A 27,284-nucleotide genomic window follows, 5' to 3' on the forward strand; every position below is an offset into this window, starting at 1 on the left:
TCAGGCAACGAAGCATGTGTACCTGTATCTCAGCATTGTGGAAAATTGGTTAAAACTATATCTACACTGAAAAAAGATTAAATGTGCGAGAAACCGTTTGTCAAACTTGGGAAAATCTCCTTTATGGCTCATATTCACCTTGAAATTGCGCATTGTTGTGCTCGTAGTAAAAATATCAATAGCGAGCCATTCACTAGTACAAATTATGGCAGTTTATTTCAGAAAGTTTAATCAGAACAGTTTTTGTTTCAGCAGAGAAAAAAAATTTCAATTTGTACAGCGACACTACCTCACCCCGTTGTTCTGCAGAGCGTCTTCTCTGCACGGCATGCACCTGCCTGCATGAAAAAGCCGCGAGCCAGCGTGTTTGCGCTACCAGAATACTTTTCCCCGCAATGGCAGTTCATAGCGTCAGTACAGAAAAAAGGAATAATTCACGTGTTAGTGGGAAAAGTACAACGTGGAGCTAGCTGTGGTACCCCATTCCATGAATGCGGGTAACTCATCGGCTGCACATCAGATGTGCATTTAAAGCGTCGGGTTATGCAATTCCCGCTAACGCATACAAATAAATCCGCTTAACCCGATTACTCAACCGCTGCTTATTTCGAAATTTTTTGCATACTTAAACGATACCGCGTATAACATACCCTGCTTCTTTAAATGCACGTCCATGTCAAGCCAGCCGTTGAGTTATCCGCGCTCATAGAATGGGCGCACTACCGTTAGCTACATGTACTTTTCAAACTAACACGTGAATTATTCCTTTTTCCTGTACTGACGCTACGAAATACCATTGCGGCGAAAGGTATTCTGGTAGCGCAAACCCGCTGACTCGCGGCTCTCTCATGCAGGCAGGTGCATGCCGTGCAGAGAAGACGTTCTGTGGAACAACGTGGTGAGGTAGTGTCGCTGTACAAATGGAAAAATTTATTTCTCAGCTAAATTAAAAACGGTTCTGTAAACTTTCCGAAATAAACTGTAATCATTTGTACTAGTGAATGGCTTGTATTTAATATTTTTACTACGAGCACAACAATGCGCAATTTCAAGATGAATATGGGCCAGAAAGGAGATTTTTTCAAGTTTGACAAACGTTTTCTCGCACACTTCACCTTTTTTCAGTGTAATTATAGTTGTTACCGATTTTCAAGGATGCTGAGATACAGATACAAATGCTTCATTGGCTGAGAGAATGTGCTTGTGTTTGCTAAAAATGTTCGAAAATGCTCGACATCGTGTATTTTCTGAATGGCGTAATCACAGCAAAGAAAAGGAAAAATATTTTAAAAATTCGGCATACAGCAGCCCAGGGCCTCAACATGATGTTCACAAAAAGTGGTGGCCATTGTAAGAGAATTTACTTTTACATGAATTTTTTCACAGACGTAAGTATGCTTGAAACCCTGGAGATAAAAGGGCTGCTAGAAAGAGAACGAAATTTTTTCGGACAAAAACTCTTTGTGGGAGCATTGTGCGCCATGCGAGGATGACCCACAATTTTTACTGAGCAAATCCAAATGGTCGATTTTACGGCTGGGACGTTTGGCATGGAATGACCCAGCAGCGATCAGGAAGCCCCACTTTCTTTCAGCAAGTTGCTCGTCAAAAGTACATTGTTCCAACGCAATAAAAGCATGGAAGTATTAAGAGTATTACATAATCCCCTCTAAAAGGTTATACGGCTTGTAAGGTGTAGGTTAGCCTTAATGCCTTTCCACACCACGCCGGAGAAGGTAAATTCACCAAGTGTACAATTTGTTGTTTAGAAAAGATGAGGCTTTTACAAACGAAATGATAAGGCTTCTATCAGGCACTCAGAGGATTTTGGAGTGCACAAGAGACGCAGTGTTCCCAAAGGAAAAGTTTTGGAATTTGCATTCTGGAAAGCCAATGTTATCTAATACAATAGCCTGTATACAATCACGGCACCTGGTATACATGTCTCCACACCTACCAGAACTGTCTTTTATAGATCTGCCACGATTGATACAAGACCTTTTCGTTATTTCCGTAATGACAAGCCAATATTCTGTGATAAAGGTAACATGCTTACTGAAGTATCTCCTTCACTATTTTGCTTACAAACTTTGTGTCTGGGTCATGTTCATAGCCTCATTATAAGAACTGTTGACGTTCTAACTTTTTTTGTTGAATAAGCACCCACAGCAATGTGACGTAAATGTGTATACATTTCTTTGTGAAATACTTATGTGCAATTTTTTTCATGGGTTGTTGAGGCACTCGCGGAAAATTTGCTGCATGGTGCACCCTCAGAATAAATTTTCACTCCTAGACTTAATCACAGCTTTTCAACTTATAACTTTGCTATAGCACAAAAAAACTTGATCATTAAATCTTGCAGTGTAATCACAATTAGGTTTGTGTTTTCAGCGCTGTACTGCACTTGAGGTCAATCTGCTCACTCATAAATAGGTTGGTATGCGTGTTTCGTACTTGCTTTTTGCTCGCTACTGTCTTTTGAACCATACAATGCCAATATACAGGAAACTTGGCACTATTGCTGCTAGTTACAAAGGTGTTTAAAATATGCATCTTATCTCCCTTCAAATTTGGGACTCTCGGCGTAATGATTGTTTTTCCAGCTGCACTGCATTTGTAGTGGAAAACGACTCCCACAATCTGAATAGGAAAACTCATAGCCACAAAAACTGCAATGCCTTTTCAAAATATTTTTTTCCAACATGAACTCTTTCAAAATCTAGTGTATGCCATTTAATACCAGAACATTTTGATGTTTAGTTGGAAGAAGTATGTCCTTAAAGCAACATAGGGACCTTTTATGGACCAGCTAAATGTGAATTAAGGTTAACAGATCTTGTGACAGGGTAAGCATGCACCTGCAGACAGCGGAAAGAAATGTTTAAAAGAAAGACTTCGTAAAATCATTTCAGTTTTGAAATATCAGGTCGGTGAATCAGAATAAAAAGCCCCTGGTGCTTGCTATCAACTGAGTAGAAGACAAATGCGAATACTATGAAGCTACTACCCTTCATATGTTTCTTAACCTGTGTGGGTAAGCAACATCCAGTATTTGTTACGCGGTATTGATACGACTCTCTCGCTTTTCCTCTATTGTTAAACCTTCAACTAGTGTGTAACTAATGTTAGCTTAGAAGAACATTCCCAAAAGTCATTATTTTAGGTTATCACATTTCGCGATTACACATGCAAACTGTTATTAACAAAATGGTCGTGATTAATAAACGTCGGGTTCTCCTAATAATGGTTTTATTTGAAAATCAACTTTCAACTACCTATGCATATCAAGAAATTTTTATAATTTTGAATCGCTTGAAAATTGCAAAGTGTACGCTTGAAATTTTCAAAATATCTTTTTAGAATCTATGCCAACCTAAATAATTGAATCGGGGGCATTTGTAAGCATTTACCCGTTATGACAAGTTAGCCTTTACGGTTTTTCTCACCCGGAGGATCTGCAGTATGGCTCCTTGCCATACGCAAAATATACTCGCGCGTAGACGGAGACAGTTGTTTTCATTAAAGGAGACTAACTCACAGGGCCTCTGAGATTTTAGTTGCGGCAGTTATTTCCACAAGGGTAATAGTATTGATATATTTGTTGTCCTAAGATATGGTAAGTTTAAATGGCATAATCTTGAAAGTGCATCGCACATATTCCGCGTTGTAGCCGTGATGAAATAAAAATTGTATCGCTTTATTAGGCATTGAGTTTGATCATGAAAATCAGAGGAGGACGTTTTCTTAAAGGCTGTTGTACAACGCGTCGTGTGAAGTTTTCTATCAACTATTTTAGCATGGTATGATTTTGCCCGAGTATAAAATTGTATACCCTTGTACGAGAAAGTGGCGCTAGAAATATATATCAAGGAAATGGATATCAATGGCGTACCGCAAGATTTGCTTGGATACATCACTCTCTTCATATTTGTATGACCGCACAATTTTCCTTACAACTGATAACACAGGTTTATGCTACAAGAAGAAAATTATCAAGTTAGAGTTAACTAATGTTCACTGTGCTCCTTCACAAAAAGCAGCAATCATTGTGTTTACTTGCTTTGCTGCTAATACTACAACGACATTGATGTGTTTCTGCAAACACGGAACGCGCACCCTTTCGGATTGGACGCTTGTAACATTGAGGATTTATGATTTCCAACGTTACTAGAATGTCATTGAAAACTCTATGCCCAGTTGGCCTTGCTGCATTAACACCCAACCATCAATACACTAACAAATTCCAGAATAGACATGGGCACTCGTAAAAACCCAGTAGTAGCAGTAGGGACGGTATACAGCTGTAAAGCAGCAGACATTGCGGCTACGGAAAAAGAACCACAAAATAAAACAGACGGCAGTACATGAGCGCTATTAAGGTATGGGTACTTGTATTGCAGTACTGTGATTTTGTTGGCAGTATAACACGATTCTAATTATTAAAAAAAGAAAAAAATTTAATGCCACTATTGTTCTTGTGAAAAACTATTTTTATGCTGATGGTGTCAACCAACCATTTACATAAGCCATAAAAAGTAAGATGGAACACTCGCACCACTGGGAGCCGGCGCAGGCTTCGAAGAACGTCTTTGACACTAAAATTTGGTACAAAGCAGGGGCATGCCATGGCCATAGAAACCACAAAGTTTATGCTTTTTTACGTCTTTCAATCATCGGTAGTTTGCAATTGAAGGCTTGTGCATGCTTACCGCCCTCAAGGATTTGCACATCTTTTTTTAATAACGTTTTTCAGCTGAGCTTTATTGCTCTCTACTTTTCAAACAAGAAATTTTGAAGTAGAAAGCACACGAAATGAAGCAAAACATAGCACACTGGAAAATTGAATTCAACTTTGTTTGATCTGCTCAATTTAGAAAACAAAGGTGGTCAGGCCACGAGAGTCAACTGAAAAATGGCTTCGCGCTTTTCAACAGCGAATATTGGCTCGTCCTAATCAACGACAAACACCACAACTCTATCTTCACCTTTCATTAGAGAGGACAAGTAAAAAAACTGATTTCTCCTCATGTTGTAATTCTACTGTCCGTAGGCTCATATTGAGGAGCGGGTAGTTCAATAACAATTTTTGTCCTTCTTCAGGTCTTCATCTATGTTTCAAAAAAGGAACAAAAAATATTTATCACTATATTTCTAGGACGTACCTAACTACCAGCCCAAAAAACCTTCTAATTTGTTCGCCACTCGAGACAGGACGCTTATTGTAGGATCAGCATTTAGGTTTTGTTTGTTACAGACGTTGCCTTCACCAAATAACCCGTGGGGGACGTGGCACCTTATTGGCGGACTTGAAGAAAGCGAGTCCGGTGTTCGTGTTGTCAAAACAATTTTTTTGTAACTAGTAATAGACTAGTAACTAGTGACTATTCGTAACTAGTTGTAACTTGTAGTAGTTTGTAACCAGTACACCACAAGAAAGTGTACAAAAAGTGCCCGGCGGGTGGGGCACCCGGCGGGTATTTAACTGCAAAGCAGTGTGTGTCTTCGCCCGCCCCCACCCCTCAGTTTTCGTTCCGGCGTCATCTATTTACTTGGCGCCGCTTCGGAGCTCCTTCTCAATACCGCTGACAGCTCTTTCAAAACTATTTTACCCTTCGCCTCCACGGATGCCGATTTGGCAAGTTGCGCAGACGGCAGATAACGGCGTTAGTGCGGCTATCGGACTATAGCGAAATATAAAGAGTCTTCTCGGTCACAGCGTATTTCTGCTGCGCCTCAGGAAGTGTTCGCGTGATCCGCAAACGCAAGGTGGCGTGCGCTACTCTGCTCCTACATCACAGAGCGCCACCGCCACCGGCCAGCATGCTTCAAATCTTGTTTGATCCACCTGCGGAAAGGTCACGTGATTTGGATTAGCGGAGAATGAAACAGCGTCCCGTGAAAGTTTCAGGGAGAGTGCGCTCCTTGGTGGCGGCACATGAAACATGTGTGACGGAAAAGCAGTAAGAGAGATGACGCCGTAGCCGCTCGTCTCGTAGTCCACGTCACCCTTCGCTACACGCTTCTGTCCGTTTTCTTTTCTTTCGTCGCAGCTGCGTTCTCTCACTCGGATACGCGGACATAAAGAGAGGGTGCTTTCGTGAAGCCCAGGTAACGGCTGCCAAAGGGCTGCCCCATAAAAAGACCGAAACCTGCTGTCGCCGTTTCCACTCAAATTCACTTCGCAAAGCTGCTGTAAATCCCTCACGGTAGAAAAGAAACTTCCCCAGTGTAAATGCCGGCTTGAGCCCATATTTCTTATACTGCAACGTATTACTGCAAAGTAGTGTGTCCCCCCCCCCCCCCCGTCCAGGTTTTATTCCGGTGAAGCAGATTTACTTGGCGGTGCTCCGGCACTCCTCCTTGCCCCCACCGACCCCTCTTTTAAAACGGTTATCACAATCATTATTGCCCTCGCCACCAGTGATGCCTCATTAACGAGTTGCGCAGTCATCTGACAGCGGCCGTAGGGCCGTCGTCAGATGATTGCCGAGAATCAACGGCAGCGCGAATGGGTGTAAAAACGCCCGAAAGCCACCACCGCCACCGAGAATGCAGCCGCGGCCATTCCCGCTTCAAATTTCACCTCACCCAAAGTTGCGCGACCCGGCCGGTTCAAAGCAACCTGCCCCGGTCAAAGGCCGGCGTGAGCATATTGTGCCTATTTAGCACGAAACTCATTCCGAGCTGCATTGTCACGTCGGCGTCCAAGGTTGACCAGCTGTCTATAGTTATTCTGGCGGAGGAATAAATATAGATTTTACTATGCTCCCAAATAAAGTCTTCCTCTCTCCATTCGCCAGTGTATTCCACGCCTAATTAGGCACCTATACGCCATTGCCGGTATAGGCGTGCATGGGTTGGTGGTGAAGGAGGTGGCAAGCACGCACAGCAGGGCTTAAAACCGCTACCGATGACATACCGGTTGGTGTGGTGGAAGATATAAACGTGGCAGTCTCGCTGTCTCAATGCGCCCAGTCAGCTGTCCTCTACAATCGAGCGGTTTGGGTCGTTGTTGGTGTGTTGCATAGACAATGGGTTGCCTACGACAGGACAACGAAAGGGACACCCAAGCGTGTGTCCACTAGTATAGAAGTCGAAGCCTTCCAGTTGATAACTCGCTACGGGACGGACGCATGTCGCTTGCTTGGAGGAAGAAAAGCGGAATCTTAAGAAGCGTCAGCCCGAATAGAAACGTGGATGGGAGCTTGGGGAGAACCACAAGACGTTTCTGCCGCTGTCGTTACCGCCTTAAGTTGCAGCTGATCGTATAGCTGCGTATCAATCCAGGATGAACACCAACTGGCCCGCTCGGAACGCAGACGTGGGCCAATATCTCTTGTTCGACTTAAAGGGCTTTCAGGGCGACATGTTCGACACTATGTTTCACTTCTAAGCCACCGCTATAAAGTCCCTGAGGAAAGCAAGTTCTCTTTGCTGAAACGTAGGCCACAATCGTGCTTTTACCTTGTTCGAAGTTTTTCTTCTCTTATATATATATATATATATATATATATATATATATATATATATATATATATATATATATATATATATATATATATATATATATATATATATATATATATATATATATATATATATATATATATATATATATATATATATATATATGTATATATATATATATATATATATATATATATAAATTAGAGTGTTGAAATCCGTACCGTCCGTACCGTCTATGCGACTCTCATCCTCCCTCGCTGCCCTGATCGGCGCCGACAACGGAGCAACTGGCGGGCAGTGCACCGCTTCAACTCAGAAGCCTGCCGGTTTAATGACCTTCTTCGCCGGCATTGTCTCCGCACCAGGCGCCTCTTTTACCTGGACCACGGCCTTGAGTGGCTGCCCTCAGCCCGGGTGTTTGCCGCGTATGTGATCCACCCCAACTTTGGCGGCGTCGCCATCATGGCCAGCCACCTGCACCGGGCCTTGTTGAGAAACTTTGCACGCAGTCCGTCGACATGGCTACAACACGCTGCCAGTGCCCCATCCCAACAAGAGCAAGGACAGGCCCCACCTCCACCTCCGCCTCCACCAACAGCCGCTGCTCTATCCTCCGAAGCCCCCTCATCACCCAGGCCTCGATATTCCGATGTCGTCCGGGGAACACGCCGAGATTGACTTCCTGAAGAGCCCCCAGGTGAACCCGGTGCCCATCCATTTTCTAGAGAATTTTTAAAGCTAAGGAAAGTTGTGGAAAAAAGAATTCGATATGAACATCACGTTAGCAGCTTAATTGTATACAGAAAATCAGGCATTGCCCCAAAAGGCTTAATAATTAACCTCAAATCAGCTACCTCTGACCTCTCGCCTACTCACGAGGCAAACTGGCGGAGCATACTACATAAGGCATCGATGGATCTTTTGAGCATTGTAATCGAACATGACCAGTGTTGCCTCGATGCCTTAAAAAGGAAGAAATCTCTCTACTTAAAAAAATTCATTTGACTACGCAAGAAAAGACCGAACTAGAAATGTTTAAACTGAACAAAACAAGCCATTTTTCCGCTCTCAAGGCAAAAAAAATGCTCCGCGACGGGGTTGATTTATCCCTATCCGAACCTAGCACATCATCTTCCCATAATGATGTACCCGAGCCCGACACTCCTGATAATGTAGTCAACCTTTCCACCGTTACTCTTTCAAAGGATGAATTGAGCGCATTGTCTAAGGGGCTATGCTTTTGTCCCTCCACTGGAAAATTAAATGAGCTGCAACTGTACAAGGATCTAGAAAATTTCTCACGCTCACTCCGGTTAAAAGAGTACTTTAATGATGTCCCCAGAGATGATAACACAGGACCGAGCCTTCCATCAGTTAGCCATTGGACGCCACCACCACAACGCGACAACTATATGGATACGTACATCAAGGCGGTTCAAAAAGATGTCATAGCGGAATATAGAAAGCGCACCTCCTGCAGACCGAATCTCACAGGAAAGGAACAGAGGGCACTAGAAATCCTTAGCACCCGCTCTGACATTATTATAAAGCCCGCGGACAAGGGAGGAGCCATTGTTGTCATGAACCAAACGGATTATAAGACTGAAGCGCAAAGGCAATTAGGTGACACGTCTTTCTACCAGCCCCTTGCGGCCGATCCGACATTAGAATACAAAGAACGAGTCCGCAGTACCATAATTGAACTTAGGGATGAAAAACTGATAGACAAAAAAACTGCGCGAGCTCTTATTCCATTGCACTGCACGCCAGGACGTTTTTACCTTCTTCCCAAAATTCACAAATTCAACAATCCGGGCAGGCCCATAGTCTCTGGCATAGGAACCGTGACCGAGAACATTTCTAGCTATGTCGACATCATTATAAGGGAAATTCCACCCACATTCAATTCGTACATAAAGGATACTACTCATTTTCTAAGTGAAATAAAAGACCTCACGATACCGGATGGCTCCTTCCTTGTAACATTAGATGTAGCCTCTTTGTATACAAACATACATCACGCCGGTGGAATACAATCCGTCATAAGAGCCTACGAAACTTCACAAGAGGACAAACCTATTGACAGCAACACTTTGGCCCAACTGTTAACTTTAATACTTGAATTAAACAATTTTGATTTCAATAATCAGCACTACGTCCAAATAAGTGGCACATCTATGGGGACAAAAATAGGCCCAAATTATGCAAACATATTCATGGGAACCCTTGAGACAAAGTTCTTGGAGAACTTCCCTTTAAAACCACTGTTTTACAAGCGGTACATCGACGACATTTTCTTGGTTTGGTCTCATGGTGAGGAAGCCCTGAAACAATTCATATCCGATTTCAACAGTGCTCACAGTGATATCTCATTCTCACATGACTATTCAACCTCTACAATAAATTTCCTTGACGTGCAGATAACAACTAACGGACACAGACTGGATACTTCTGTGTACAGAAAACCCACCGACCGACACCAATATTTGAACTTTTATAGCAGCCATGTGAGACACTGCAAAACGGCCATTCCATACAGCAAGCCCTACGCTTCCGCAGAATTTGCTCTAACCAAAATGACTTCGCTTCTAATTGTGATCAGCTCCGCATTGACCTCGCACGACAAAAATACCCACTACCACTCATTGACGATTCAATCAGGAAGGCATCAGAACGGGAGCGTTCTAGCCTTATTAGTGGCAATAAAACCTCCGCTTCGAGGTCACAAACCAATCTGACTCTGACATATTCGGCATCTGGCCCAAACGTCAATGAAATTTTAAGAAGACACCACAACATCTTGCTCCAGAGTGAAAAAATGAAGCACGTCATTTCAGACCCACCACGCGTGGTGTATCGCCGGGCAAGAAACATCAGAGAGATTGTAACATCATCTCGATCAAGAGAAACTAGTTTCACAGGTTCCACACCAAGTGGAAAACCCCGGTGCAAATTGTGTCTAATGATGACACCAACAACAAGCGCTCAGAGCAGGGAATCTGACTTTTCCATGCAGATCAGGGGCAATTTCAATTGTGACACTGCAAATATAGTTTACCTCCTAGAATGTGGTGATTGTGGTGCGCAATATATCGGACAGACTGAAAATTCATTTAGAACTCGCATCAATAATCACAGATCCCATGCAAAAACAAAACCTTATCTCCCCCTTTCAAAACATATCAACTCTTTGAAACACCCGTTCGATCAATTTAAGGCCACAGTGTTCCAATCAGGATTTAAAACCTATTTCGACAGGGAAGCCTGCGAATCTTATCTGATCCACAAATATAACACTCTCACCAAAGGTATCAATGAGCCTCAGGAAAGGCTGTCGTGCCTTCAAACCTAGACCTTGTAGCGGCACGTATCGCACGTTACCACTTCTCAACCGTTGGATGATTCATCGTTGTCAGCAGGTTACTTCTCCGTATGCTTTAATGCTTCTCCTGCACGAAATCTTGCTGTATCCCATCATTACACTTTCCAAGCACTATTCGGTCTAGTGTTGTAAATAACTTATTTTCTCCGTATGCTTCATTGCTCTTTTGCCCAAAATGTCACTTTGTAAGCTATTTTTGTTCATTGCTATGGTTCCCCATGTTCTACGATTTGTACACGTGTATTCTTTGTATTCTTTCGTTTGTCAGTTTGTTTAAAGAATGCTGTGTGCGAATTTATACTGCCATTGATGACTAGCTACAAAGTGTCGCTTTTTTTTCTTAGATCATTGGAGATTTGTTCTCGTACGTGCGCCACATCTTTCTTTTACTTTTTTCATAATGTGCAAACCCATGTTACTTGCAAAAATATCAAATGTAAGCTGACAATTTGTTGTATCTATCCACTTCATGTTATGAACCGGGGGCTCGTTCAACTGCTTTTTTCTGTGTGCTGTTTTCTTTGTTTATTTCCTGCTTTGTGTGTCATTTCTCAAAATCCTCGCACAGCCTGCGCTCTTCTTGGGTGGCTCACGCACAGCTCTGTCCGCGTCGGCGCCCTTCGGGGAGTCGTCATTGTCCGCCTTGTGCCCCGGACGCAGGCCGCAGATAAGCCATTTGTGGCTATTATCTGGTCTCCTCCCAAAGCGGCGGCACTTTCCTTTGAGGACGCGGCCCCCTCGCTAATCCTCCCACCTGCATTCTTGAAATTGAACGTCGCCTTCTGCCATTTTGCGTTCCCCAGTGTCTGGATGACTAATTGTCGATTCTACGCTTTCTCCTTATGCGGCAGGTTGTTTCCGCTCCTTTGGAGTAAGATGCCCAGTACCCCTTCCTTATTTGTTTACTTTTCTTAATATTGCTGTGCGTGGGTGGGCGGTGGCTGACGGAAACACGCTTCCTAAGTGCCTCGCTTTTGCTTTTCGCAGCGTTGTATATTGAGATGTATTACCTGCGCGCCCAGTCGTGCAGTACGTTTTTTTTTGTTTTTTTTTTTCACTTGTTTCTTGCTGTATTTCCTTCTTGTACACTTTTGAAATAATGTGCCCACGTGCTCCCAGCGCTCCTTGCGAGCCTACATATAACCTGTATTCGACCTATGTTCTTCACTTGAAAAAGGCTGGTTTCCAGCCGAAACGTCGTATTAAATATTGTTATGTTTTTCGTGGTGACTCTAATTTAATATACTATTCAGCTGCCAAGCCCTGCACTTTTCTATATATATATATATATATATATATATATATATATATATATATATATATATATATATATATATATATATATATATATATATATATATATATATATATATATATATGTTCCCAACAGTTGCGAAAGGAGAACCTTTCCTCTTCAGGGGTTCTTTTAGAATAGACAGAAAAAACGCTTATAAACTTTGCCCCCGAGGGCTTCCCTTCCCCTCACCCTCGTCAATGAGAGCTCTCAAGGAGAGTAAAAGAGGGGGAGAGTAAGAATAAGATGTCGTAACTATAATACAGAAGGTGGGAAAAAGCAAGAAAGAAAAGAGGAAGGGAAAGAGGAAAGTTGAAAATGGGAAGGAGGCACAGTTGCGGCATTGATACACAGAAAACAGACGCATGAAGTTAGACCAATGTGTGTCTACAGAGAAAACGGCGTGCTGCGTCTACGTGCGGAAGAGAGAGAGAGAGAGAGAGATATACATAAAATTTGGAGAGTCGAAGCGCGAAAGCCTGAACGAAAAGTCTGTGGATGGCAGAGATGCATGCCAACCTCTGCCTACTGGTGATGAATGGTAAAAAAGAACGAAAAAGAGGCATTTGTTAATGGCGGTTTGAGACCGTCGTTAGACAGAGACAAGAAGCACATGGCCGCAGGTGCCCGAAGGAAGCTGATCGGGAAACGAAACATTCGTGGGCAGCCTTGAAAAAAAGGATCAGTGAGTCCCCAATGCGCGGATATTCGTACGGGTCCGTCTGAGTGGAATGGTCCGGAAGGTTTGCGTAGAAAACGATTTACGCCTTGGAAAGAACCACAGGCGGAGAAGGATTTATCACCTCACCGCCGCCGGAGGGTCAGTCGCCACGCCAACTGTCCCGCACCGTCACCCGCCCTCCCGCTTCTCCCCCCCCCTCCCCCCCACCGACCCCTTCGTCACACAGATGCCGACACAACATGTGCTCTACGAACTAAACAAAAAAAAAAACTATGGGATGATTATTCGTTTCGCCCTCCCTCTAAGCATCTCAGGGTGGTTACGTCCGTTTCAAAAGCAACTCAATCTCCCTTTGGTCTCATTTATTCCTTCGGCAAAAGTCCGAAATTTATGTATAAAGAAGGATTCTCTTTGTTCCCTCTCGTATGTGCTGCGGAAGCCGGACTGAATTAAGACGGCCTGTATTTTTGCAAACGAGTGACGCGGGAGTCGGAGATGCCTGGACAGCGGAAGGTCGGGGAGGCCCTTCACGTGTGACTTGTGATTATTAAATCTTTTGCGGAAAGATGTTTTTGTTTAGCCGATATATTCCTCCTCACAGACAAGGCAGCGGAGTTTGTAGATTACATTAGGGGTGTCACAGTTGATGTTGTCTTTGATTTCATATTTAAAGGTTGACCTAGTTGCCTGGGCAACGTAAGTGCTCTCCATGTGGGGAAAAAGTTTACAGCGCGGTTTGCCGCATGGCCGGCAGCCTAGAGTTCGCTCAGGTACTTCTGTTTTTGCCCTGACCAAAAGGTCCTTCAAGTTTCTGGCCCGTCTGTATACAGCACGGGGGGGCCGCTAAAAAATAGCCGACTAGCGCAGAGTGAGCGCTTGTCGGCTCTTTTTCAGCGGCCCCCCGGGCTGTACATAGACGGGCCAGAAACTTGAAGGACCTTTTGCTCAGGGCAAAAACAGAAGTACCTGAGCGAACTCTAGGCTGCCGGCCATGCGGCAAACCGCGCTGTAAACTTTGTCCCCACATGGACACCACTAACGTTGCCCAGGCCACCAGGTCAACCTTTAAATATGAAATCAAAGACAACTTCAACTGTGACACCCCTAATGTAATCTACAAACTCCGCTGCCTTGTCTGTGAGGAGGAATATATCGGCCAAACAAAAACATCTTTCCGCCAAAGATTTAATAATCACAAGTCACACGTGAAGGGCCTCCCCGACCTTCCGCTGTCCAGGCATCTCCGACTCCCGCGTCACTCGTTTGCAAAAATACAGGCCGTCTTAATTCAGTCCGGCTTATGCAGCACATACGAGAGGGAACAAAGAGAATCCTTCTTTATACATAAATTTCGGACGTTTGCCGAAGGAATAAATGAGACCAAAGGGAGATTGAGTTGCTTTTGAAACTGACGTAACCACCCTGAGATGTTTTGAGGGAGGACGAAACGAATAATCATCCCATAGTTATTTTTTTTAGTTCGTAGAGCACATCCTTCAACCGCATTGTGTCGGCATCTGTGTGACGAGGGGGTCGTTGGGGGGGTGGGTGGGAAAGCGGGAGGGCGGGTGGCGGTGCAGGACAGTTGGCGTGGTGACTGTCCCTCCGGCGGCAGTGAGGTGATAAATCCTTCTCCGCCTGTGGTTCTTTCCAAGGCGTAAATCGTTTTCTACGCAAACCTTCCAGACCATTCCACTCAGACGGAACCGTACGAATATCCGCGCATTGGGGACTCACTGATCCTTTTTTTCAAGGCTGCCCACGAATGTTTCGTTTCCCGATCAGCTTCCTTCGGGCACCTGCGGCCATGTGCTTCTTGTCTCTGTCTAACGACGGTCTCAAACCGCCATTAACAAATGCCTCTTTTTCGTTCTTTTTTACCATTCATCACCAGTAGGCAGATGTTGGCATGCTTCTCTGCCATCCACAGACTTTTCGTTCAGGCTTTCGAGCTTCGACTCTCCAAATTTTATGTATCGCTCTCTCTCTTCCGCACGCAGACGCAGCACGCCGTTTTCTCTGTAGACACACATTGGTTTAACTTCATGCGTCTGTTTTCTGTCTATCAATGCCGCAACTGTGCCTCCTTCCCATTTTCAACTTTCCTCTTTCCCTTCCTGTTTTCTTTCTTGCTTTTTCCCACCTTCTGTAGTATAGTTACGCCATCATATTCTTACTCTCCCCCTCTTTTACTCATTGACGAGCTCTCATTGACGAGAGTGAGGGGAAGGGAAGCCCTCGGAGGCAACGTGTATAAGCGTTTTTTCCGTCTATTCTAAAATAACCCCTGAAGAAGAAAGGTTCTCCTTTCGCAACTGTTGGGAACAATAAAACCCTTGTTCAGTGTTTTCCAAGTGTGTGCACCCAAGTTTTGATATATATATATATATATATATATATATATATATATATATATATATATATATATATATATATATATATATATATACACATGTGTGTGTAGTCACTTCCCGGGGGGTAACAAAAATACCTTAACATAAATACCCAAGAATGTGGTTGAGCAACAGCCCCGCCGGTAGCGTATTGGTTTATTGGTTTTGCACCAGAACGGTATTCTGAAGGTCGTGATTTCGGATCCCACCCGGCGGCCATTTTTTCACCACTTTCTTTCGGACTCACTATATTGTTCATCTGTTTCATTGACCTCAAGCATGCCCCCTCTGCTTTCCGAGGTTTTCTTGAATGCCAACGCTTATTCTGTCTTAATTCACTGAGCCCCTCATTTTCCCATTTCTGATTCACTACATGCATAATGAGGGCCTCTCTTCTGGCAGTCTCGGTGCCAAAGGTAGCCTAAGAGGGTTCAACGCAGGTGGACCACTCTCGAAATGTCCTCGACACTCGAGTCACGGCGCGGGGGTTAAAAAGAAGGTCCCCTTCACCCTGAGTAGACCGAGTGGCGCTGGCTACCACCCCAAGTGCAGGAAACAAAAATACCTTAACTCAAATACCCAAGAAAGTGGTGGAGGAACAGCCCGGACGGTTGGAGATACCGTGACAGTACCGGCCGCGACGTTTTAAAGAGGGTCAAAAATTGCAGTGCGAGGGGCTGCAAAGACGTTTTTCTTTAAACTTCACACGGACACTCTTCCGGTACTGACATGGGAAGAGCGAAGGGGGCTGTTTTTACCGTGGGGTTCAGACTGCTTTTTGTGCAAAAAACCCGAAAATGTGGAGCACGTTTTCCTGGACTGCTGGGACGCAGTCTTTTTCTGGGACGTCCTTCAAAGAACTATAAAAAAAGATTTGCCACTAACAGCCGAAGGAATTAGATACCTTTCAGTAAACACGTGCAGTGTTCCACACGACCTGCTCTTTCTTTTAGGTTTTCACGCAATATGGCGTAGCAGAATGGACGTTCGTCACCATTCAGTTGACGCGCGGTCTCTAAATAGTTATTTTGTTGAAGACGTCTGTAGTCATCGAGATGTGGTGAATAATGATGATTGTGGTCATGAATTATTGCTTTTGTTAAATGAGCTTAGTGTAATGAAAGTGCACCAACATTTCAGCGCCAACTAAAAGTTTGGCGGAGGTTTATTGTCCTCAACCTCAAAGGTTGATTTTGTAATGTGTGTGTTGTTGACAAAATATGCAATAAAGAAGAAAAAAAAGAACAGCCCGGACGTTAGCGTAGTGGTTATCGCACCAGACCGGTATTCTGGAGGTCGTGGGTTCGAATCCCACCCGGCGGGCATTTTTACACCAGTTTCTTTTTGGCTGAAAAATTTCTGCATCTGTTTTTTTTTTACCTCGCACATTGTCCCCTCTGCTTTCCGAGGTTTTCTTGAATGCCAACACTTATTCTGTCTTAATTCACTGAGCCCCTCATGTTGCCATTTCTGATTCGTTACATGCATAGCGAGGGCCTCTGTTCTGGCAGTCTTGGTGCCAATGGTTGCCGTAAGAGGCTTCAACGCTAGTTGCCCACTCTCGACATGTCGTTGACACTCGGGACACAACGCGGGGATTAAAAAGAATGTTCCCTTCACCCCGAGTAGTCCGAGTGGCGCAGGCAACCACCCCCAAGTGCAGGAAACAAAAATACCTCAACGGGGCTGTTCCTCCACCACCCAAGAAGGTGCTGTAGTAACAGCCCCGCCGGTAGCGTAGTGGTTATCGCACCAGACCGGTATTTTGGATGTCGTGCGTTAGGATCCCACCCGGCGGCGGTCATTTTTTACCACTTTCTTTCTGACTGAACAAATTCTTCATCTGTTTGTATGAACTCCCGCATTCCCCACTCGGCTTTCCGAGGTTTTCTTAACTGTCAATGCTGCTTCTGTTTTAATTCACTGAGGCCCCCATTTTCACATTTCTGATTCGAGACATATATAAATATATATATATATAGGGAGCTGTTGAACTGTTGAAGATGGTAGAGAACACAAGAAAAGAAACCTTCAACAAGGTAAAAGCACGATTGTTGCCAACGTTTTAGCAAAGAGACTTGCTTTCGTCAGGGCAATCTCTCGCCTGGCTGGCACGCTTTATATAGGGGTAGGACCCCAGGTGAAAGGAGAGGGAAAGATGGAAGGGAAATTGAGCAAGCTGATTGGTTTCGGAGTGTGTCGGGGGAGAGATTGAGGGGCCAAGAAGGTTGTCTAGTTTAAGCCACGAAGTAGGTCACACGGAAGTCAGCTGGTGGTTGATATTCGTGGAATTTTCGGGGAGAAAGGATGAGAGGGTGTTTGGCGACCCGCCGCGGGGCATACGGAAAGGATCTCAGAACCTCCGGAAGCAGACCAGGCGGTGAGGGTGGGGTACTTATCGGAAACTATCTGCAAGCCTCAGGTCAAAAGAAAAGATAGAGAAAGGGAGAAAACAACTTGGTCAAGGAAAAAAGGAAAAAAAGGAGAAAAAAAAACAGGGAGGGAAACCACATAAACCCTCACACAAAAGAAAAAGCAAGGACCCAGCAACTGAAATGGCAAGTGTCACACACGGCAACATTCCTGGAACAGACCTGCCCTGAAACTCAAAAACGAAAAGATAAAGTTAGAGTGACGTACGGGGTACAAGACCACGCCGAGTAAAAAAAAGAGAAATAAAATAAATAAACTTGAATTCCAAAAGCATAGGTTGGAGGGATGCGGGCGAGTATTAAGCTAGACGCTAAGGAATAAAAAAAAGAAATTAGGAGACCAGGTAAGAGACCAGAGTGAGCGGTAATAGTCTTTGGATAGGGTATATGCAAGACATTGCCTATTTCTGTAGTCCCGGTGAATATCGCAAGGATTCCAGGTTGCCCCTAGACGCATTAATTCCAGTAGGTTCCATGGAGTTCAATTTATATATATATGTGTATATATATATATATATATATATATATATATATATATATATATATATATATATATGCGAAGCAGAGTAGGAAATGAAGGGCTAGTTGCAAATAAGACAAAAAATATTGGCAGTCAAGAAGACCTCGGAAAGCAAATGGGAGGATGTAGTAGCTCAAGATAAAGAATTTGGAAAATAAGAAAGTGGAGAAAAAATGCCCGCCAGGTGGGATCCGAACCCACGACTTCCAGAATACCGGTCTGGTGCAAAAACCACTACGCTAATGGTGGGGCTACTTTAGCCTAGACTTTCTGGGGTATTTATGTTCGGGTGTTTTTGATTCCTGCGCTTGGGTGGGGTAGCCAGTGCCACTCGGACTACTCGGGGTGAAGGGGTCCTTCTTTTTAACCCCCTGGCCGTGACTCGAGCGTCTACGACATGTCGAGAGTGGTCGACCAGCTTTGAACCCTCTTAAGCTCTCTATGGCACCAAGACTGCCAGAACAGAGGCCCTCCCTATGCATGTAGCGAATCAGAATAGGAAATTAGGGGCTCATTGAAAATAAGACAGAAAATAAGAATTGGCAGTCAAGAACACCTCGGAAAGCAAAGGGGAGGATGTAGTAGCTCAAGATAAAGAATTTGGAAAATAATAAAGTGGAGAAAAAAAGCCCGCCAGGTGAGATCCGAGCCCACGACCTCCAGAATACCGGTCTGGTGCGATAACCACTACGCTACCGGTAGGGCTACTTTACCTCTACTTTCTGGGGTATTTATGTTCAGGTGTTTTTGATTCCTGCGCTTGGGGGTGGTAGCCAGTGCCATATATATATATATATATATATATATATATATATATATATATATATATATATATATATATATATATATATATATATATATATAGTCGTGAAGTGGAGTCCTTCGTTGCTGCAGGAATACGCACAAAGTAGAAGTACGCTCTTAGGAGACTTTATTTCTCCTAACAGCGTACTTCTACTTTGTGTATATATATATATATATATATATATATATATATATATATATATTTATACATATTTATATATGTGTATATATATATATATCTGTGTATGTGTGTGTGCGTGCTACGCTCATGCGTGTGTCACAGCGTTTTGATCTGCAAAAAGAAATACCTGTTCGATGCGGTGAGTTGTCAGCGAACTGAGAAAGAATATTTTCTCCTTTATAGCCACCATAAACACAAAATAGGTACAAAAATTCCAAATAGTTGTCTCTCACAATACCAGCGGTGTTTGTTCTATGGAGAGTCTTAAAATATTAGCAGAGACATAAGGTAAAGCAAACGATGTCTTTATATTCACAGGGATGGTTTTCGACCAGCCCCTATGTCGCTCTAGGGACTATTGGTTGGAGTATTTTCTAAAGAGATGGGACAAGTGGGCGGTATCGACATTTTTATTTCGTCGAAAAATTTCCATGTAGCTGTTTGTCGAAACGTGTAATATATGTCAGGTCAGTTTGCAGGGAATAAACTTTCCCTCTCAAAGAAAATGGCAAAGACACCTTTGGACCAGATGCACGTTGGACGAAATACTCCGAATACGAGATCTTTTCCTCTTTATAACACCCACAATTCCCACTATCGCCGCAAGTCTTTTTGTCTGGAGACAATGCATAGTTTTAAAATGTTCTCATATACTTTTATGTAGGTAAGGAACATTCTAGAGTTAAAATAAGAACTTCCGAACAGTTAAAAAACCAATTAGAATATTAAAATAAATCACTAGAATAAATTAAATACCTTATTAGTAATAAATAAATAACAAATAAATATTACATAAATATAAATAACTAGAGGTTAAAAACCAACTTACCAAGATGTTACGTACCGGTATTTTGCGGCTTTAGGTATTCAATTTTAGGTGTTCAGTCGTTTTTTTTCTGTTTTGTCCTAATCTGAGTTGAAAACAAAATGTTTAGTTTAAAACGTTCTTCATTGCTTGTCAGTCAGAAATTTTTCTTCAATTTTACAATGAATATAAAAATAGCATCTTGCATTTTTTGAACTTTCCCAGTTCGCCAAATATCTTCTTTATTATATGGCCAAAACACAAGAGATTTCGCTGGCTGTAGGACGATGACACACTAAAGCGGTTTGTAACAAAGTTCTGACGTCAACGTAAGAGGGTAATTAGCCGGTCTAAACTTAGCCGCTCTACGCTTCGCGATTAACTAACAATTACACGAGGCACAGCGGCACTCTCTGACATCACCGTGATGGGAAGTTTAGCTATCTGAAAGGTCGGCAAAGGAAGTACTTGTAGAGAAATACAACACTTTATTTCAAGCTTGTGCAATGGCTCAAGGCAACAAAAAATAGAAAACTTCGCCCGTGTGAACTCTGCGTAACAATTTAAACCTAAACACTAGGTTTTTTTTCTTTTTGTTTCCCTGAGATGCAATGCCTTAATATTCGACTTTAAAAAAACTAGTATGGTTCAGCTTATCCACATCAAATGTGTAGCACTGCATAATGAGATGTATTATGCTAGCGTCGTAGACGGTGTAATGAAGGGTACATTAGCGAGGGGCACTGGCGCCAGCGCCCCTCCCGATCAGCAAGTCTACCATACATGGAATGTATGAGTTGTAGTGGCCGTGTTGACGAGTACGTTTTTGATAAATATATCTTCAGCTCAGCTGATGGGGAGGTCTTTAAAGGTGTTGTGAGGGGTGATGCGTTTTAATCTCTCGCGCCGAAGAACATGGACGTAGTATTGTACTCGAGCCATTTCGGAGTGGCGGCCTGGCTGTGGTTCCAGATAGGGTGGGGGGGGGGGTGCGACGCCGAGATCGGGAGATCCGAGGAGGAGAGGCTGGAGATGAGCACATACAACTCGACGTTGTGAGGTGGCAAGGCCGTGTGCCACATTGTTACCTTCCCCAGGTTCCCAGTGTGCCATGGCGTCCAGTGATCCAAGCAGCAATGTCGTGCTGCTTGTGCTGCAGGATCTCGCACATGAATTGAGTAGTGGCATAGTCTGTTTTTCGTCCTCAATGCTACTTAGTTATTAAAATAAGTCTATATATATGATGGAAGGGCCGGTGTTGTCCAATACAGCTGCCCAGATACACATAGGTTCTGCTTGTGCTGGTGTTGCGCGGTCCAATCTGCAGACGTACCGGCTGGCTTGTTTGGTCGAGGGTTTCTCCAGGCCAAAGGCAAACGAAATCCATCTACAGCGGCGTCAGTAAATATTGCATCGGCGTCGTGCTGATTGTGCCTATGGGAGAGGAACTTCCTAGTTGAAGGAGCACCATTTGCGAAGGGCGTGCAACTCTTGGAGGGGGGCAGGGTTGGGAACATTCGGGTGGTTTTTTCACCTGCAGTGACCCGGAATTCGGCACAATCTCGTCGGGTATCTGGAAGCAAGGTGCTATGGCCCTGTATTGTGAGATGCGCAGTCGGTTCGGTTGTCCATAGATGACTGACCGCTCCTGAGGATTTCCTCGACTGATGGTAGGGGTGACGGTTTCCATGTTTCCCAGATTCCGTACATCAGCGCACTTGGAAAGGCACGTGATGGTGTGAAGGATTTGTCAGTAGAGCAAGTTCAATGTCTCTTCAGCTGTTTTTGAAAGGGTTACCATGGTTGGTGAATTTATCAATTGCACTAAATGTCAAATGGATTGTGCAGGTGTGTCTTGTGTTCCCCCAAATTAGTTAGAAACGCGTTTGATTACGTGTGGGACAGCGGGCCATTGGTTTTGGACTTCCATGATCCAATGGTTGCACGTGTTGCAGCTATGTAGAGGAAGTCCCATAATTTTCATGTTCCCCTCTTTAGTATAGATATAACGATGCACCAATGTTAACCTTATCGCTTTCTCGGCCAGGAGAGCACTCCGCCTTCCCTTGACGCCGAGGAGTTCGTTTTATCATGCGCTAAGATGAGTCTAAGTTTTGAAAGAATTCAGCCAAGTGCAATTAGCGCGACCTGGAGTTCGGTGGCCATATCTTCGATATTCCCACTGTATTGCGGTGCCTCCGTCAAATCGTGAGGTCATCCGCATAAATGCTCCAGCGCGCTACAGTGTTGGTTCAAAGCTCTTGGGTACAGTAAGCGTGGCCAGAATAAATAGCAGGGTGCCGAAAACAAAGCCCAGAAGGACACCGCGGTCGAGATAGTGATGACACCCTGACCCCTGTTGGTGCTGCAAAGCCGAATTTGTCGCGCTTCCGCAAATTTTGCAATCCGAGTAGGAAGCTCCTTGACTGGGGCACGTCCCGGCCAGTTTGGGCAGAATGTGTTCCTGCTTGAAATTATCGTATGCTTTCTTTATGTCGACTGCCAGGATGTAGTCTGGGGGATCTTTTTTTGAGTTCTGGTGAAGGTGCCTCCGAACCACCCAGGGGTTATTATGTGTTTTCTAGTTGGGTCCGAACCCGGCCTAAGGCGGGTGTATCTGGTTTGTAGTATTGGATGTAGAGGGCTCTCCTATTTTGTATGATTCTTTCCGCTGGTTTTTATATGGTTGGTGTTATTGATATCGGGTGGAATTTGGTGACTTTTCTTGGGTCCGTCCCCGGTTTTGTTAACAGATTAATTGTTGAAGGGCGCATGTGGTTCAAAACAATAACCTTGGTTCATGGCCTATTTACGACTTTCAAGAGAGCTGCCTCCCATATACGTTTCGCAGGATCTTTCAAGTGATACCATCATGTCCCGGTGCTGAGTCACTTCTGCGATTCTTTACGGCGGCGTGAAGTTCTCCAGCCTAAATGGGGCATCTAATTTTGTGTTTGTACAATCGAGCTTGAGGGTTTTTATTGGAACAGTTGGCGTGAAGCAAGAAAGATTTAATGATTTCCTCTTCGAGCTTTGAGGTGTTTGGTAGAGAGTAAAAGTTACGAGTGGAGTAGAACGTCTGCCTTTGTGAAGAATCTTGTGAAGGATTCCCCGGAACAGCTTAATGTCTTTAAATTTGCCGAGTCGTTCATATGTAGACCCATTTAGCTCTACCGAGCTCTCCACGTGTTGCTTGATGAGCTTGTAGGTGTCTGTGGTTGGCGAAGGTTTTGATGTGTCTTTTCGTTTGTCTCGTACTGGTGTCTGGGCTTACTAGCTTCCGTCGACAGAGCTATCATCCGTGAGTCGGCCAATCCCTAGCCTTAATTGCCAACGGTTTCTTCGGTTGCAGAGTCGACATTCGCTAGGATAAGCTGAACAAACTCTTCAATGGTATAAACTGGACTCCTATGCCACCTCAGAAGTGAGCCCAGTTTACAGCTCGGGCGGTTGTACGTTGCTTGCGAAGTTTTTATTGACGGTAACAGTATTGGAATTCTGATCACTGCCCCACGTTGGAGAATTCGTCTTTGTATGCTTCACTGCGTTCAAATAGGAAATTGTCATGAGGCGTACTGTCTGCTCGTTTCGCACGGAGCCTTGTTCGCGTGTGTACTCGATTTGTGTTACAGATATAAAACGGTAGTATTTCCATTTGATCGGCCAGGAAGTGCTCTTCTTGAATCAGTGGGAGCCTATGCTGACATACTATATTTGGCCTTGAATCCTCCAGCTATGATGATGTGGGAGCCATGGCTAGGTTCAGTAATTTCAGTATCCAGTTTTATTCGTCCGGAAATGGGGTGCCGCTTTTCGGGGGGTAGGAAAGAAATGCAACCTGCTGCGAGGGCAGCCTGCCTTGGAAGGAGAGCCCAAGCTTGCCTGTCACAAACTCTCTGTAGTGTTTCTCTTCCTGTGAAGTGTCCATGAGAATTGCAGGACATGACTTCTTGACTAATATTGGTGTCTGTCCTTTCCGTAAGTGAACAAGGCCCTTTAAGAACCGTGGATATGGATGAAATCAGCGGATTCAGCGGTAAACACTAGACTCGAGCAGCCCAGCAGCGGAGAGGTTCGAGATGAATGGGAGAGTCCCTCGTACTGCAGTTGGTTTGATTAGGCTAATTCTGCTTATTATGAAAATTTGCTTCGTGATTACACGAATGTTATAGACAATGAAAAAATGTGCCATGTGTGTTGCCCTTTTGTATGTAGGCTTGTATTAGGGTTGCACTATTGACGATTGAAGTATTATGCATTAGCAATGCCTTCAATTAGGTGTATTTTATTTTGTTGCGGTATGTTTCTTCGCAATCTGCGCCTTAGGGTGAGCGCCGTTTGGGTTGTGTCGACATTTTGCAATAGAAGAAACTCCTTGATGTAAGCGCCCACTGGTACTGGGGCTTAATAGCTGCCCCTCCCTGCACCTTGCACCCCCCCCCCCCCCCCGTTTTCAGCGACATCAACAGCTCACTTTTTAACTTTAACGATTGGTTTGCTTTAAGCTCGCTATATAGATATTGAGAAGTTTCCGTTGTACATTTCATAGAATAGTAGCGTCCTCACTCCAACGGATGCGACGAATACGTTTTTAGCGGCGCCAACGGAGCCTTTCAGCTGAGGTTCTCCATTGTAGAAGTTGTTTGTGTCGACACATCGGTTGTAGCAAGGGGAGGAGAGTAATACCAACTAACTGTTATCAAAAGCTGCGCTGGATGCTTTCGACACCTTGTATTGGGAAACGGCAAGGTTACAAGCCTGTGGTAAATACATACGGCACTCTGAATGCAACAGTTATATCTACTGCTGAATTTACAACTGTGGTACTGGTGGCGCGTTCGCTCTGGACGTGAAGGCGAAGGGCCCCCCTGGTCGCACATACGGATGCTGTCAGGTCATGCTAACCCAAGTTCTGGTGATCGGTAGATAATGCCTTGGTCATGGTAGCGGCAATTATGCGCATACAACCACCGCAGCATACCTATATGTAATTCCTCTATCCTCAAACCGATCATCACGCTAGGTCTTTCTCACATTACAAGCCTTTCTCGGGTAGCGCTGTCGTGCTGCTTTTGGGGGTGAAACGCTTCTCCATTAGCTCACGAAAGAGGGAAATCTTCATCCACTCCCAGGAGCAAAAACGCGGTTCTCCCTCATGAAAGGAGAAATTTTCTATTTCTTAGTGAGCACTATATGATACATTTTCCCTTTAAATTTAGGCAAGAAACTATCACGCGTTTTTTCTTACAGTGTTTCATTCAGTTTTTCCACCAAACCTATCCAAACACCATCAACGGTTTCTTTATTGTCTTAACATGAAAAACGAATGCGCCCCAATGTCGCAGTGGCATGTTTCTGTTGGTAGAGCGAGCAGAGTGCAAGGGTGATACAACGAAATGTCTTCCTGGGCTGCTTGAAAGTGATATAAAACGACGTTCCCATATATTTGTTGCGATTTTATCGGAGCCGTTAGGCTGCAAGAGTGCTCCATTACGCAACTTCGAACGCCTTTTCCCGAAGTCTGCAAGTGTAGTTAATTTTATAATTTTTAAAGAGATCGCATGCTTGCAAAATTTAAATATTTGACAAGTCTGACACGCAGCAGTTGTTCATGGGCACAACCGTTTGCTGCCGTGCGCAAAGATAGGGGTTCGATCAACGTTCGCGGAGACCATTCATCTGAAGTAGCTGGAAAACATGTCGAAAGGCATTAGATATTCCCAAGTGGTACAAATTCCCATCCTTCTGCCCTGCAACATAACCTGCGGCTCGAAACAGAGGTTCAGAATAGGGCATCAAACACGCTCGAAATAAGAGAGCGCGTATCCACTTAAGAGCAACAATCAGAAAAGTAACCTCACAAGTTTTTAAATTATTACACACAAAAGAAGCAAATCGCATAACCAACACACAAAAAGTTGGCATTAGCTTCATACACATTTTTTTATTTGTCCAACCTTTAACGACCAACGTGCCTCTAATGGAAAGGAAGCAAGCGATGTGGTCACTTGTATGATCGTCAGTATTTCAGAACAATACAACGGATTCCTTCGCAAATTGCAACAGACAAAAACAACAATATTTAATACTGCCGCGGTATGAAATAGGAAACGCATTATACGTTTGTCGCAGCGCGCTGAACGAGTGGTAATACCTTTATATTCAAGAGAAAGAGTCACTTATAAAATAATATTGCACGGCAGCCAGGCGACACCGCATTAAGCAAGGGTAATAAAAGTGAGCAAACACCGCTTCGAATTCGCTGATTCTTACAAGAGCTTAACTGAGAATGGTGACCACTGAAGCTGTTAGTTTTGGTGGGTGAAACTAATTCTACTTTGTTGTCGCTGTGAGATGATTTAGGTGTTTGGAACGTTAGCTGGCTACCGGGCCCACTTTTGTGGGCCCGGTAGCCAGCAATCTTCAGAACTGGGCTATGAGAAGGTTCTCGTAATTCCAGTGTTGTTAAAAGTTTTTACCACTTTATTCATACCGGTAAGGCTAGAACCGTAAGCTTCTGCCGGATTTGTAGCAGTGGAACTAGCTGCGGCTTTTAAGATTTATATTACCTTGGAGTTAAAGCCGTTAATTTGCGCACCACATCTTTCACAAATGTTTTACGAAATTATTTATTCAAACAATTTCTTGAAAGTTAAGTTTTAAACGCAAGAGTACACGTCACCCGCTTCACACTACGGCTCATGCCACTAGAAGGTAATCGAAGTATTATTCCGAAGTCATCCTGCTGTAATGTTTTCTAAAAAATATGAACTTTTGATGCACGCGCTTCTTCTCCATATTTCTATTAACATTCCTACTAATCCTGTCAAGCAACTCGCCATTATTTCTTTGCCGTTTCTCTTGAATCGTTACAGCAAAAAGTGTGGTTATGGCTCCTGTGATACCTAAGTGGCCCCAAAGCGTTTTGGCTCTATAAGGCTTGCTTTTTTTAATTGCTTACTTTCATTCCTGTCGACTCGTTAGCAGGAGATTATGTTCGCATTCTTCGCCAGATCTCCCTCTTTTTCACATGGCTTATATTGCGGAAATTCCCTGCGGCACCTAATATGTTTTCTCAGCTCGTTCCCGAAATATTATTGAGGATAAGGCTCATTGTCTTCTATGTGAGCACGATGCTTCAAAACAAACGCCTGTCTCGTTCGGTGATAATGTGAAAAGCACCAAGCAGATAGAAAAAAAACGTGGACTGCTGCACTCCATGTCCTCAGCCGACAATTTCCTTATTGCGCCGGTTTCAAAGAAGAGAGAGGAGAACTGTGTTTGTGGTTGCGCAAGGACTTGCTTGCTGCTAAGGCATCCC

General features: G+C 43.9%; 1 protein-coding gene across 1 annotated transcript in view; it reads left to right on the top strand.

Moving 5' to 3' along the window:
- The first annotated feature begins 2,929 nt into the window (after nt 1-2,929).
- Nucleotides 2,930-27,284, top strand: part of LOC144149787 (carboxypeptidase inhibitor SmCI-like) — a 196,399-nt gene continuing 172,044 nt past the window's right edge. Inside the window, exon 1 of the mRNA XM_077681430.1 lies at nt 2,930-3,037. Within this exon, the coding sequence (XP_077537556.1) occupies nt 2,998-3,037 (40 nt within the window). The 5' untranslated portion in view covers nt 2,930-2,997. The remainder of the gene's footprint in view (nt 3,038-27,284) is intronic.

The sequence above is a fragment of the Haemaphysalis longicornis genome, unplaced genomic scaffold, assembly GCF_048455015.1.
Source record: "Haemaphysalis longicornis isolate Haplotype H1 unplaced genomic scaffold, Haemaphysalis longicornis Haplotype H1 scaffold_8, whole genome shotgun sequence".
Classification (NCBI taxonomy): Eukaryota; Metazoa; Arthropoda; class Arachnida; order Ixodida; family Ixodidae; genus Haemaphysalis; species Haemaphysalis longicornis.